This window comes from Myotis lucifugus, unplaced genomic scaffold (genome assembly GCF_000147115.1).
Source record: "Myotis lucifugus unplaced genomic scaffold, Myoluc2.0 scaffold_186, whole genome shotgun sequence".
Lineage (NCBI taxonomy): Eukaryota > Metazoa > Chordata > Mammalia > Chiroptera > Vespertilionidae > Myotis > Myotis lucifugus.
The window spans coordinates 1,514,523-1,527,356 of NW_005871234.1; the positions used below are offsets into that span (position 1 = coordinate 1,514,523).

General features: G+C 57.6%; 1 protein-coding gene across 1 annotated transcript; it reads right to left on the reverse strand.

Moving 5' to 3' along the window:
- Positions 1–1,682: 1,682 nt before the first annotated feature.
- FBXO41 (F-box protein 41) lies at positions 1,683–11,845 on the reverse strand. Its single transcript, XM_023760624.1, has 12 exons — positions 10,950–11,845; positions 9,450–9,660; positions 8,923–8,996; positions 8,319–8,677; positions 7,270–7,511; positions 6,890–7,005; positions 6,605–6,757; positions 6,341–6,436; positions 4,840–4,958; positions 4,509–4,667; positions 3,111–3,226; positions 1,683–2,967 (listed from the first exon to the last, which is right to left on the reverse strand). Exons 1-12 carry the CDS (start codon positions 11,843–11,845, stop codon positions 2,905–2,907), a joined length of 2,604 nt encoding a protein of 867 aa, XP_023616392.1. The 3' UTR covers positions 1,683–2,904.
- Positions 11,846–12,834: the final 989 nt, after the last annotated feature.

Here is a 12,834-nt window from a genome sequence, read left to right on the forward strand (position 1 = left end):
CAATCCAAGTACTCGGAGTCCCCAGGTGCTGGCAGGAAGGTGGTAGGGATACCAAGTGGCCCCACCCATGGGCCCCTTATACATGCCTGGGCCCCTGGAGCAGGACCTGCCTTGGTTTGCTCTTTGAACCTCCTCTTTGCATCTTGTCAGGTGTGAGATAGGGGCGATGAAGGATGGCTGGGCCCTCCATCCGTTCCCCGTCATCAGCCCTAGCTATAGGGTTGCCAAAGAACAAATGGAGCATTCCCACCAACAAAAGCTCCCCGCTTAGCAGCAGGGCTCACCCCCCTGAAGAGAAGCAAAAAATAGCATCGAGCTGGTGTGGGTGGAGGCCTGCAAACCTGCCAGTTCTCAGCCACGCAAGTCTATTGGCCCTGGGGTCAGGTGTGCAATGGGACATACTATAACCCATGTTCCTGTTGACAGGGGCCTGGGCATGTACAATATATACTCCCATACATCCTTCACTTGGCTGGACTTGGGGGCGTTTCTGGAAACAACCAAACCTGTGAGAGGCAAACTTCCCCCCAGCAGGAGAGGGAGTCTTGTTCACTCTGCTGCCTGCAGTGCTGGTGGTGTGCAGGGCTGTCACACAAATGAACAAATGAGTGAATAAACCTACTACTGACATCAGTCCTTTCTCCCACTTCAGCTCACTGCCCGGGCACTGACTTCCTTTCCCAGGGCTGATGCCGGGCATCCCGGTGGGCACCCACCCAGGGAGAAACTGCCCAGAGCCTGTATTCAGGGACAGAGGCTTCCTGGGGCAGAAAAGGTCCCGGTAGGGCAGGCTCTGGCCAAGCAGGGCACCCCTTTGTGCTTTGTCCAGGAGACAGGGAGGGCAGCACCTCTGATCCTGGGGTCATGTGGAGCAGGGCTTTGGAGGGTGCAGTTGGAAGGCAGGACTGATGCACCCGGGGCAGCCAGGCCTAAGTAGACCTCCGCCTCCCTCTAGGCCAGCAGAGTTGTGCTTCTTCCCATGATTCCTGGGGACAGGGCTGAGGAGGAGTCAATAAAGCCAGCTGCTCTGGAGTGGAGATACCACACCGCCAAGGCTTCGTGCAGGACAGAACAAGGTGTTGCCAACATGACACCCTTGGTATTTGGGGTCTTCAAAGGGCAGGGCCAGAATAAGCCATGGGAGGAAAAGTCATCAACGATGGGAAGAGCCGGGAGAACTGGGTGTGGAGCCAGGGAAGTGGGGTGCACCGCTGAGTCTGTGGGGCCCAGCTCTGGGGGCCTCACTGCAGGGTAACCCAGGGCTGGGCCTTGATGTTCAAGCTAGGTTGTAGCAGAAAGTTGGGTCCCTGGAAAGAACTGAGCAATTGGAGGAACCCTGCCTCAGCCACCAGCTGCCTAGTGATTAGGGCTGAAAGCCAGTCCTGTGCAGGAGAGAAGGAAACCCTAAGATGAATCTAGGTGAATGAAAGGACTTTCCAAATGAAGCTTGGCAGGACCCACCTCAGCCACTGTGGGAGCTCTGAGAGGAACTGGGAGACCTGAGTCTTAGTGCTGGGACCTGGTCCTGTGGGGACCGTGGGAGGGTGAGTGAAACCCCCACTTGCATCCATTCTGTGGCTTCTAAGCCAAGTGGCTCTGGCTTGGGCCTCAGAACTACCCCCAGGCAGAAAATTCCCAACCAAGCCCTTAGCCCATGGGACCAGTTCATTCTTAGCTCAATGGGCCTACTTCCTTAAAGGGCTACATCTTTAAGCAAGCCAGACAAGGAAGCAAATCAAACCAGCCTCCTCCCAGCCTCCCCCAGGCCCCCATACAGAGGTCAGCCAGTGACTGACTTCCTCCCACACAGCCTTGGGGATCCAAAGGCCATCAGAGTCCTGCCCAAGCACCTGGATTAGAAGGCCATTCCTGCTCTAGCCTGTTTGGTGCCATGGATAGAGCATCGGACTGCAGACTGAAGGGTTCAGGGCTCGATTCCGGTCAAGGGCACATGCCTGGGTTGCAGGCTCAACCTCCCAGTAGGGGGCGTGCAGGAGGCAGCCATTCAATGATTCTCTTTCGTCATTGATGTTTCTCTCTCTCCTCCCTCTCTGAAATCAATAAAATATATTAAAAAAAGAAGGCCATTCCTTGAGGACGGGAACTGCTTCTCACAGGTGACTGGGTTAGGATTGCTGACAGGTATGGAAACATGCACCTTTTAGCTCAGAATTTAGCTCTTGTGTGTATGGGAAATGTGGTTATTGGGGGAGGGAGGTCTTGCCTATATCAATAGAAACTTTTTTCTCTTCCTGGCAATTTCCTCCTTTGGGAGAGATGGTTTCAAGGTCCTGGGGAGAAAATCTGAGTGAATGTTTTGCCCTTCCAAGCCCACTCCTGCTACCTCACCTCCGGCTGACACTTGCCCAGACTCCTCGGCCCGTGTGTTTTCCTCAGAGAATGTGGACCCAGTCCTGGTGGGCTGTCTGAAGGGTGCCCCACAGAGGGCGGGGACGGAGCAGGGCGAGGAGAAGAGCCCTCCTTACCAAGTCTGACCTGCCTGGGGCCTTGCAGAGGACCTGATGGGAGGCTGGGCCTCAAGAATGGAGGCCTGCCAGAGCAGCCAAGGGCCACTGGGTGGTTATTGCAGACCCTCAGGGGGAAGACACCAGGTGCTGGTGGTGACAGCTCCTCGCTGGCTGTGCCCAGAAGGCTGCTCCAGCTGGGGATTGGGTAGGGGCAGGGGGCAGCTTCTGTCCGAGCCCCTGCCCTGAAGAGACAGTTCCCAGGGTCAGGCCTGTTGTTCTGCTATCCCAGGAGAGGACAGGAAACCGTCAACCCCTTCCTGGAAGCCAGAGATGACACCAGGCCTCTGAAGGTCTAGTCCAAATCAGGGTCCCTCTGGAAGTCCAAAGAGAGTGCCCTGGGTGGGGCTGGCAGGGGCCCTGCCGCCCCTCACCCGGGTTAGCAGCCGCCTTCCACCTTGATGTGCAGGATCTTAGAGAAGCCGGGCCTCCGTCGCAGGGCCTGCAGAGCAAACCTGGGTTAGTTCTCCTCAGGGCCAAATCCTCAGGGTCACACAGGTGGGGCTTTCTTCACATCACAACCCAAATCCCCAGCCCCATCCTAGGGTCATGGGGTCTTGGGTGGCCTCAGAGCCAATTCCTCACCTGGAGTTTTGTCACCATGTCTTCAAACAGCTTCTGGGCCTCGGGACTGCTGGGCTCTTTGAAATAATCAGCAATCCCAATCTGGACCACAATGGACTTGAGGTTCCGGCAAATGCCTGGGAAAAGGTGGGTAAGATAGGAGCCCGAGTTTGGCCGGGCTGCCTCCTCTCCCATCACTAAGGAAATCAGAACCTACTGAGAGGCAATCAAATGCCAGGCACTGAGATCATAACCAGGAGAGCAGACCCACACTGCCCCGGGGCTCAACCAGACGATGGGAGCAGGTGGAAGGTGATGTCAGAGCAGAGGCTGTGGTGGACTCTGGGAGGATGAGTGGGCAACAGCTGTGCAGGAGCTCTGGGACCTTCCCTGGCAGAAGGGACAGTTGTGCTGTGGCCTGGGCATTTGGAAGTGAATTACAAAGACAGAGTAGCGGAAGTGAGGCTGATGGGTCTCGGCTGGAGCACAGAGGAAGGGAGACAGGGAGCAAACAAGTTGGGAGCTTAAGGGACCGAATGTTGCCATGAAGTCAGGAGAGGAGGAGCAGGAAGGTCAGGAGGCTGAGAGGGTCCTGAAGGTCATGATTTTGAAGGCTGAGCCGTTAGTTCTGGTGGTCAGTCCAAGGCAAGGCCATGAAGCTGAAGGGGAGGGAAGAAGAGGATCCTGGGAATAATAAGGTCAAAGAACCTTTGGTGCTCTGAACCTGAGGTCTTGCCGAGGGTCAAATGGTCTTGGATGACGGTCTCACTTTTGGGTGTGGGCAGCCCAAGCTGGGCACCCATGTCCTCTAGAAGGTGGAGGAATGACCGGAGACGGAGTGGATAGCTGGCGGGAGTGGGGCCAGAGGAGGCATGACTTGGAATCTATACCAGGGAAAGGAGTCTTCCCTCTGAACTGTCCTTGGAGGTTCACACACATCATCTCATTTAATCCTCTCATTCATTCTAGAAGTTCAGCTTAGAAAATGGGGTACAGAACCCAGATGTATAGTAACCTGCCTGAAGCCACACAGCTAATAAGCAGTAGAGTCAGAATTGAGACCCAGGTCAGTCAAGCCCCAGAACCTATGCTCTTAACCTGCCTGCTCTCCTGCCTCTGCCCTTGGCTGGAGGCTCACATGGGGGCCAATGCTGCTGCATAGCTCCTGTCTCCAACGTGGGTAGAGCACAGGGCAATAGATGTAGCTGAACTGAACTACTTGGGCCACATGTTAGAAGGCCTTGAATGTCACACCGGCCTCAGAAGGCATTGGTGGCAAAGCCAGGGCTAGAGCCCTGGTCAGTAACCCCAGCACTGTGCTTGCTGACCAGGAGTGACAGGGAACTGGTTATGCTACCTGCTGGCAAGGCATGGTAAGAGGTGACACTTGTACCCCACCCCGCATGCCCCATCACTCACTGTTGAAATGCAGCAGGGCTTTGGGGGTGACGGGGGTGGCCGTGAGCACCAGCATCTCCAGTCCTTTCAGGCCTTCCCGGCAGACCTCAGCCGCCACCTCCTGGGTGATCTCCGACACGTGGTCCAGCTCCAGGACCTGCAGCCTCATGCAGTTTCTTGCTAGGAAGAGGAAGGGGGAAGGTGCTGCTGACCGAACTCTCCAGGTTACCTCCCGCCCACCTGATGCTCCTGCTATCACCCAGGCTGCAGCCCAGAGCTCCTCTGAGATTTCAGTATCGCGCCCATGCCTGCATCCCACTAACCCCCACCCTAGCCCCAAGGAAAAACTTACCGAGTGATGCCAGGCCCTGCACCCCACAGCCGGCACCCCCAACCCCCAGGGCCCTGAGGTGGGGCCAACAGCGACCGATCATCTGCAGGCAACGATTACTGAAGCGCAAGGGCTGCTGGCTGGAGAATGGGGGGAAGGAAGGGCTGTCAGAAAGCTGCTGGTTATATGACACCCCAAGCCTCATCCTCCTTTGGGATCACCTTCAGGCTCACCCTTGGGCAAGGGCCCCACCAATCACCCCAGCTGCTCAAGTCAGAAACCTGGGATCATCCCTGACTCCCCCTCCCTCATCTCCTGCCAAGACCCATGGATTCCGATTCCTGAATAAATCTTCAACCTACAGTTCAGACCATGATCAATGTTCATCTGGATTATCACTAGACGACCTGCTGCTAAAGGTAAGCCAGTCATTCCTACATTCCCTCACTCAGTCATTCAACAAATGGTTGTAAGTATCTACTAAGCCAAGAACAACTGAGCTAGGCCCTGGGGATGTAGTGGTGACAGTACAGACATGGTCCCTGCCCTGAAGGAGCAGACAGTGGGGTGAAGAGGGGCACAAAGAATGTTACTTGTCTGATGTAACCCCATTTTTTACGATCTAAAATCCCCAATCGCTTCCCAGCACTTTCTAGATAAAAAATGCAAAAATCTAAGCCCCTTAGGCAAGGCCTTCCTGACCTTTCCCCGACCTGCCTTTACACACTCACTGCTGGGCTCTGCCTACCACTCACACCAAACTGGCTGTTTCCCTGAACAATGCATCCCTCAACACTCGCCCTGGCCACAGACATCTGTCACACCCTTGGTACCACAGATGTGGATCGGACATTTCAGCCTCTGCCCTGAGAACCATGAGTCTCGTGGAGACTGAAATATAGAGAAACTGTTGCACAGTGGGCCATAGCAGGGTAGGGACAAGGTGCAGTAGGAATGAAGGCAGGAGAGCAGTGACACATTCTCCCAGGGACGCTGGAGGGCTTGGGAGGAGTTGTCACGTGAAGAGAGGGCTTGGAGGTCAAGGTGCAGGGAGCAGAAAAGCTGACATGTTCGAGGAGCTCCAAGGAAAGCCATGAGTGACACCACAGCCAGGACTCACCAACCACCAGCTCTTTTGTACATTTATACACTGACCACCCTGAACTGCCTTTCACGTGCCAAACCAGCCTCCCTAGTGTTCACGCATCACTCACTGTGGGCCCTGTGGGCTTCATGGACACATCTCATTTGAGCCAGCAACAGTCCTAATAAGGTCAACAGATCCCTAATATCACCTTTACTTTGCAGGTTGAGAAACTGAAGCACAATTGGGTTGCCCAAAGTCATACTCTATAACCAGGACATGATGTTAAGCCTTGCTCCTAACGCCTAAACACACAGATTGATGAATGTGAATCTGGTCTCCCCAACCAGACAATCGATCGAGTGGGCCTAGATCTGCTCAGTCCTCAGCCGCAGACCCCACCCAACTCTGTCCCCTCCTCACCCAGCCAGGGCTCACCAGGGGTGAAGTGGCGCCACCTGGAGGGAGACTATCTCTCTGCAGCCTGCGCCCAGGGCCCAAATGACCTCATGGCCCACGGGATCTGTGGCGCTCCTGTTGAGAAGAGACAAAGCTGGGGCCACCCACTCTCCCTGGTGGCCTCTGCTCCCTTTCCTGGGGCCACAGAGCTCTTGGGTCTCTGCCTGAGAGCCCTGGGAGAAGGGTATGCAGAGCAGAGCCCAGGGACCCCTCCTGGGGATGCTTCTGGTGGGATGGACCCACCTGTAGGTGACGGCCTGCAGAGCGCGGCAGTAGCAGCTGGCCAGCCAGAGCGAGCGGTCAGTGAGGATGTTGGGACAGTGGGAGATGCGCAGGATCAGCAGGTTGCCCCCCGCCGCCTTCAGCAGGGACTCCAGCCCCGCTTCCAGACAGCCCCTGGGGATGGCCAAGAGGTCAGGGAGAGGCTTGTGGCCCCCTCCTGCTCTGAGAAGCATCCCCCAGAATCCTAGGTCTATGGCCCAGGAGCACCCTCCCACCCACCCACACACCCACCCACCACAGCCTCACCGGGTGCTCCGGGCATACTCCTCCTTGCTTTCCTTCTTGCCCCGCTGCCGAGGCTTCAGGTTCTGCAGTGTCAGCGAGTGGGCCTGGGTGCACCACTGAGCCAGCATTGCCAAGAACTGCAGGGAGAGAGGGGCGACCGGGGGGTGAGGGGTCTGAACTTGGTTGGCTGGAGGTGGACCAGCTCCAGGATAGGAGCTCCATGAGAGCATTTTAGGAAACCAGGCAAGAGTTGGGGGTCTTGTAAGGACTGCAAGGACCAAACCTGGAGGGACCAGATGCTGGAAAGCAGGGGGGATGGGTGTGTGCGTGTGTGTGTGCACACATGTGAGTTCACAGCAGGGATGAGTGGGAGGGCAGGGAGAGTGGGCAGAAACAGGTACCTTGGAACAGACCCGGGCATTCTCGAGCAGCACTCGCGTCCAGACAGCAGGGTGGCGGGCCACAAAGCGCCAGTCGCGGCAGACCTCGGCGGCATGCAGGAGGGTGCGGGTGTCCAAGTAGGTGAAGATGCAGAACAGGGCGGCTCGCATCTTGAGGATCTCTGGGCTGATGACCTCATTGGAACGTGAGGGGCTGCCCCTCTCTGCTCGCCGACCCCGCCCACTGCCTCCCTCAGAACGGGCTGCACAATACCAAAGGGTCAAAGGTGAGTGTGGAGGATCAAAGGCCAGCATGGCGATGTAGGGTAGGAGCTGCAGGAGGCGTGGGCATGGGGGACCCATGCTGGGGGACCAGTGCCTTGGGAGAAAGACAAGGGCCTCTGCATTCCTCTCTTCTGCGTCACCCCGCCCCTAATTTTGCAAATTAGAAAAGGTAGTCTTTCCTCAAGTAAATTATTTTTAAGATAATATGTCATCGCATAGTCTGACCTCACCCCCTAGATGAGGCAACTGAATCACGTTTGGAGAAGGAAAGGGTTTGGAGGGTTAGGGTATGGATGGACAGAAATGGGGCCTCTGGGAACAGAGGCAGGTGAGAGGCTGCCCAAAGCAGTCACAGGGGCAGCCCACACCCTGACCGGAGCCCTCTCACCTCCTGGCCCTGACCCGCCCGCGTATGTGCCTGGCCTTGTTTCTATAAGGGAAGGCACCCCTCCTCCAACTGCTTCAGGGGCCACAGAGTCCGGAGCCAACACCTAGCTACTCTCCTGTAAATGTCAGTGAACCCACCACATAAATGGAGCCCTTTTGGTGTGGCATCCTTGTGCACAACCCAATTGGAGTGCCCTGTGCTGCAGCACGCCCTGCCCCAGGAGTTCCTGCCGGGGCTGGCAAGGCGCTGGGTGGGAGTGTCGTTCTCACTGTGGGAGGTCTGGGCTGGGGAAAAGGAGGTGCAGGAGCCCAGGAGATGTGCTGCCTCAGCCCTGTGTCTTCTGAGAGGGCCTGCACCAGGGAAAGCCTGGCTCTCTGCCCACCCGCCTAGGACTCACCTGAGAGCCGGCAGCTGCTTACTGGCCCAGCCATAGCAGGCCCAGGGCGGGGGACGTCCGAGGGGCCCTCAGCCTCTGACTCGGTGGTTCGGGAGCCCACGTCCGAAATGTCACCCTCCTCGCCCTCCGTGCTGTGCCGGCGGGGTCTGCGCTGCCAGTTCTGAATGGCCTGGCGCCGCAGGCCTGAGCTTCGAGGGGCCTGAGCCCGCTCTGAGCCACCGTTGGCAGCCGGGGCCCGTGTGCCCACGCCTCCAGGGTTACTGTCCTCCGGGGCCCCTTCTTCTGGCCGGGGCAACTCCAGACTGTCACTGTCATAGCAGCCTGAGCTCTGGGATGCAGCTGGGACGCGGCTGGAGGCCCTACGGTGGGGTGGAGCAGATGGTAAGGAGAAGGGAGAGGCACCAGGCCTGCCGAACTCCCCATCCCACCCCTAACGCTGGCCAAGGGCAACCCACCCACCCTACTTTCCAAGAGCCCCCTCTGAGTGTGGAAAGGCAGACGAACAGAGGGGACCCAAGGATGGGGAGAGGGGAGACCAGCCATCCAGTGGGCCAGGGTGAGGGTGGGCTGTGTGGGGGGGCAGGGAGGTGGGCCCGAGGCTTACCCTGTGCTGGGAGAGGAGCCATGCCGTGACACCGCATATGTGCTAGGCATGGCCATCCCCACGTGGTGTTCTCGCTGTGGGCCCCAGAGCAGGAGGGAAGGGAAGGAGGGCAGAGGCAAGAGGATGAGAAGGAGCAGGTAAAACAGGGTGCAAGATGGAGAGCAGAGGAGAGAGAAGAAGGAAAAAAGTTGGGAAAGATGGACAAACAGATAGACAGACAGCCAAGAGGCAGGCTCGCCAGCCCCCTCCGCATACCCACCCCGCACCCCAGGCCCAGCTTGTGGCTCCTGGGCTCTCATTTGCAGGGATGGGCCTCTGAATCACACCTCACTACAGCCTCAGGGGCCTGTGCTTCTGCCACCTCAGAGGGGCTCCCCTATTCCTTGACCCCCTACTTCAGGCCTACAGTCTGCTCATGGGGAAGAGCCAAAAAGGGAGCATCACAGGGGGGATGTCAGGCCACAGGTGAGGGGAGTTTGTGGAAATCAGGTGTGCAGGTGGAGGAGGGAAGGTAGGTGGGCACTCACCACTCTGCCTGGGCCCCGGGGCCCGGGCCCAGCTCCACGGCCCAGGCTGGCACTCGGTGTGCTGCCACAGCTGCTGCTGATGACCTGCAGCTGCCGTTCGGCACGGTCAGCCCGCTCCAGGAGCTCCTCGATGAACTGCTGCAGCCGCAGCTTGGCGCTGGCCTCCCGTGCCGCAGTCTCCTTCAGGAACTGGTCGATCTGCACCACCTCCCTGGGCCCAGAGCAGTCTCTTACCCCCGTGCCTCAGCCTGTCCGCCCGCCCACCCTCTAGAGGAGGCCCTGGCCAGTGGGGGAGCGACATGGGGCACAGCTGTCCCCGGTGTCTGCTCATGGTCACATGGAAACACACAGAACGGGCCCAGGCACTGTCCCACACAATGACACACACGGAAATGCCAGCATATATTCCGAGTTACACACTCACACCCCACTCACCCAGCCCCACACAACTGGACATCCCTGTGCCCCAGGCACACTCAGTCACACACAGCCACCTCCTGCCTCCAGACACTCACAGACACACACGGTCACACAGACAAGTACGCAAAATCCAATACATAGCCCCACACTCAAATACATGTATTCATGCTCATTCGCAGGCACACAGTCTGAGAAAGGCACAGTCTCACCAACACATTCAAACACCCCCCAGCCCCACCCCCACCCCCACCCCCACCACACACACATTTTTCAGAAACATTCTCAGATGCAGAAGCACACTTCCCATTGCACTACCACCTCCAGGAGTTCCATGTACACACAGCACACTTAAGAGTCACAAGAGTATTTACTCCCAATTGCATTCACAGTCGTTCATGCATCCACTCAACATTGACTGAGCACCTTCTTGGAGACAGGCACTGTTGTAGGTATTGGGGACACAGCAGTGAATAAGCAGCGAAAAATTCCTGCCACCATGGAGCTTGCATCACTATGGGGACAGATGCATAACATCTACATATCTCATCATTCTACACTTAAAGACCAGAGACATAAGGAGAAGCAACAAAGACTGAGGAGGAGCAAAGAGACAGAAGGAGATCCCAGGAGAGTGTCCTGGAAGCCAAATGAAGAATGTGTTTCACCGGCCGGCCTGGCTCAGTGCTTGAGCATCGACCTATGAACCAGGAGGTCACGGTTCGATTCCTGGTCAGGACACATGCCCGGGTTGCACGCTTGATCCCCACTATGGGGCGTGCAGGAGGCAGCCGATCAATGATTCTCTCTCATCATTGATATTTCTCTCTCTCTCCCTTTCCTCTCTGAAATCGATAATATATATATTTTACAGAACATGTTTCAAGATCATGGACTCACAGTCCTAAACACAGTCATGACACTGTTGGCCCCACATGCACCATCGTTCCATGCTCATGGCCTCACACACAGACACACTCGTTGCCACACTCACGGTGATGGCAGTAGCACAATGACTCACAGGGCCACCCACTAGGGAACAGAGACGGGCACATTCCCCCACGGGCCCGGCGGGCCACTCACTGCTGCTTGCGGCTCAGCTCCTGCTCCTTGTGCACTAGGTCCTGCTTGAGTGAGGCCAGCAGCTCCACGCTCACGTCCACCTGGCGCGAGAGCTCAGACGCGCGCTCCTCCAGCTCCTCCTTCTCGCGCCCCAGCCGCGCGCTCTCCTGCCGCGCCGTCTCCAGCTCCGCGGCCTTGCGCTCCAGTTCGGCTTGCAGCCGGCCCACCTGGCCGGCGATCTTCTGCTCCACCTCCTCGCTCAGCCGCTCCAGCCGCCGGTCCACCTCCAGCTTCTCCAGGGCGCGGATCTTGAGGCGCGCCAGGCCCTCCTCGTAAGCCACATCGGCGGGCGAGGGGGAAGCGGGCGAGGCGGTGGTGGGCCCGGGGCAAGGGCTGGGGCCGGGCGGCGGCGTGGAGCACGCGGAGGAGGCCACGGACTTACGGGCGAACAGCTCCCCCAGCGGGATCTCGATCTCGCGCAGCGCGTAGCGGGCGGCGGCGGCGGGCACGAGGCCAGGCTCCGCCAGCTCCTCGCAGGGCAGGCTGGCCGGCACCAGGTCGCCGGGGAAGTGGGCGAGGGGCGCGTGGTGGTGGTGGTGGTGCAGCAGGTGGGGCGTGGCGGGCGCCGGCCCGGCCGCCTGCTCCTTGCCCTGGAAGGACGTGCTCTCGAAGACCTCGCGCCGGGCGCCGGGCACCGCCAGCAGGGCGGCGGGCTCGGGCACGAGCGGGAAGCCAGACGCCGCGGCTGCCGCTGCAGCCGCTGCGGCACCTTCGCAGATACTGTTGGTCTTGGAGAGGATGTAGAGGGTCTCGTACGTGTGGCTGTACTCCAGGTGCGCTCGCAGAGACGACAGGCTCCGGAAGCGCTTGTGCTCCCCGCAGCGGGGGCAGCGGTACGGCAGGTCCAGCGAGGCCATGGCCCCGCCGCCCCCGCGGCCTCCGGGCTCCACCGCGGCCGCCCCGCCGATCAACCGGGTGCACTCATGGGGGGCCGCGGGTGAGCCCCCCTGCGGGATCAGGAAGGCTCAGGGCACCCGCGGTCAGGGGTGAGGAGGCTAGAAGAGAGGGAGTAAGTCTTAGGAAGGGTATCTCTGCTTCCCTTCCTCACACCCCGTACCCCATACGCGAGAGGAAATTGACTTTCCCAGGACAACATGTGCCCAGAGAGATGGGCGAGGGGAGACCCATGGCCTGACCTCCCAGAGGGGGCTGGCTTGCTGTGCTACCCGTGCAAGGGCCTGTGCATGTAGGAGAGTGAAAAAGAATAAGAATTCATTAAGAAAAAAAAAAAAAAGGCATTCATTTTGCATGGCCGGTATGGCTCAGTGGGTTGAGCATCGTCCCATGGACCAAGAGGTCCCAGGGTGCAATTCCTGGTCAGGGCACATGCCAGGGTTGCAGGCTAGATTCCCAGTGTGGGGTGTGCAGGAGGCAGTCATTAGATGTGTCTCTCATTGACATTTCTATCTCTCCCTCTCTGAAATCAATAAAAATATATATCTTTAAAAAGACATTCGTTTTATTTATAATAGTTCCAACCTGGATATAACCCAAGTGCCCATCACCAATAGAATGAATAAACTGTGGTATATTTATTCATAATGGAATAGTAACTCAGCAGTAAGAAAAGGAACCATTGATACATGCAACAACATGGATGGAAGAAGCCAGACCAGAGTGCACACTATAGGATTCCATATACGTGGAGTTTAAGAACAGACTAAATTGAAGATGACAAAGTCAGAATGGAGGTTACCCCTAGGGGTCTCTATGGACTGGGAAGGGGCAGGAGGGAACCTTATGTGATACAGGTGTATACATATGTAAACAATTAACTGTACACTTGAGATTCGTGCACTATATGTACCTGACTGGATGTATGTTACATCTCAAAAAAAATTCTTAA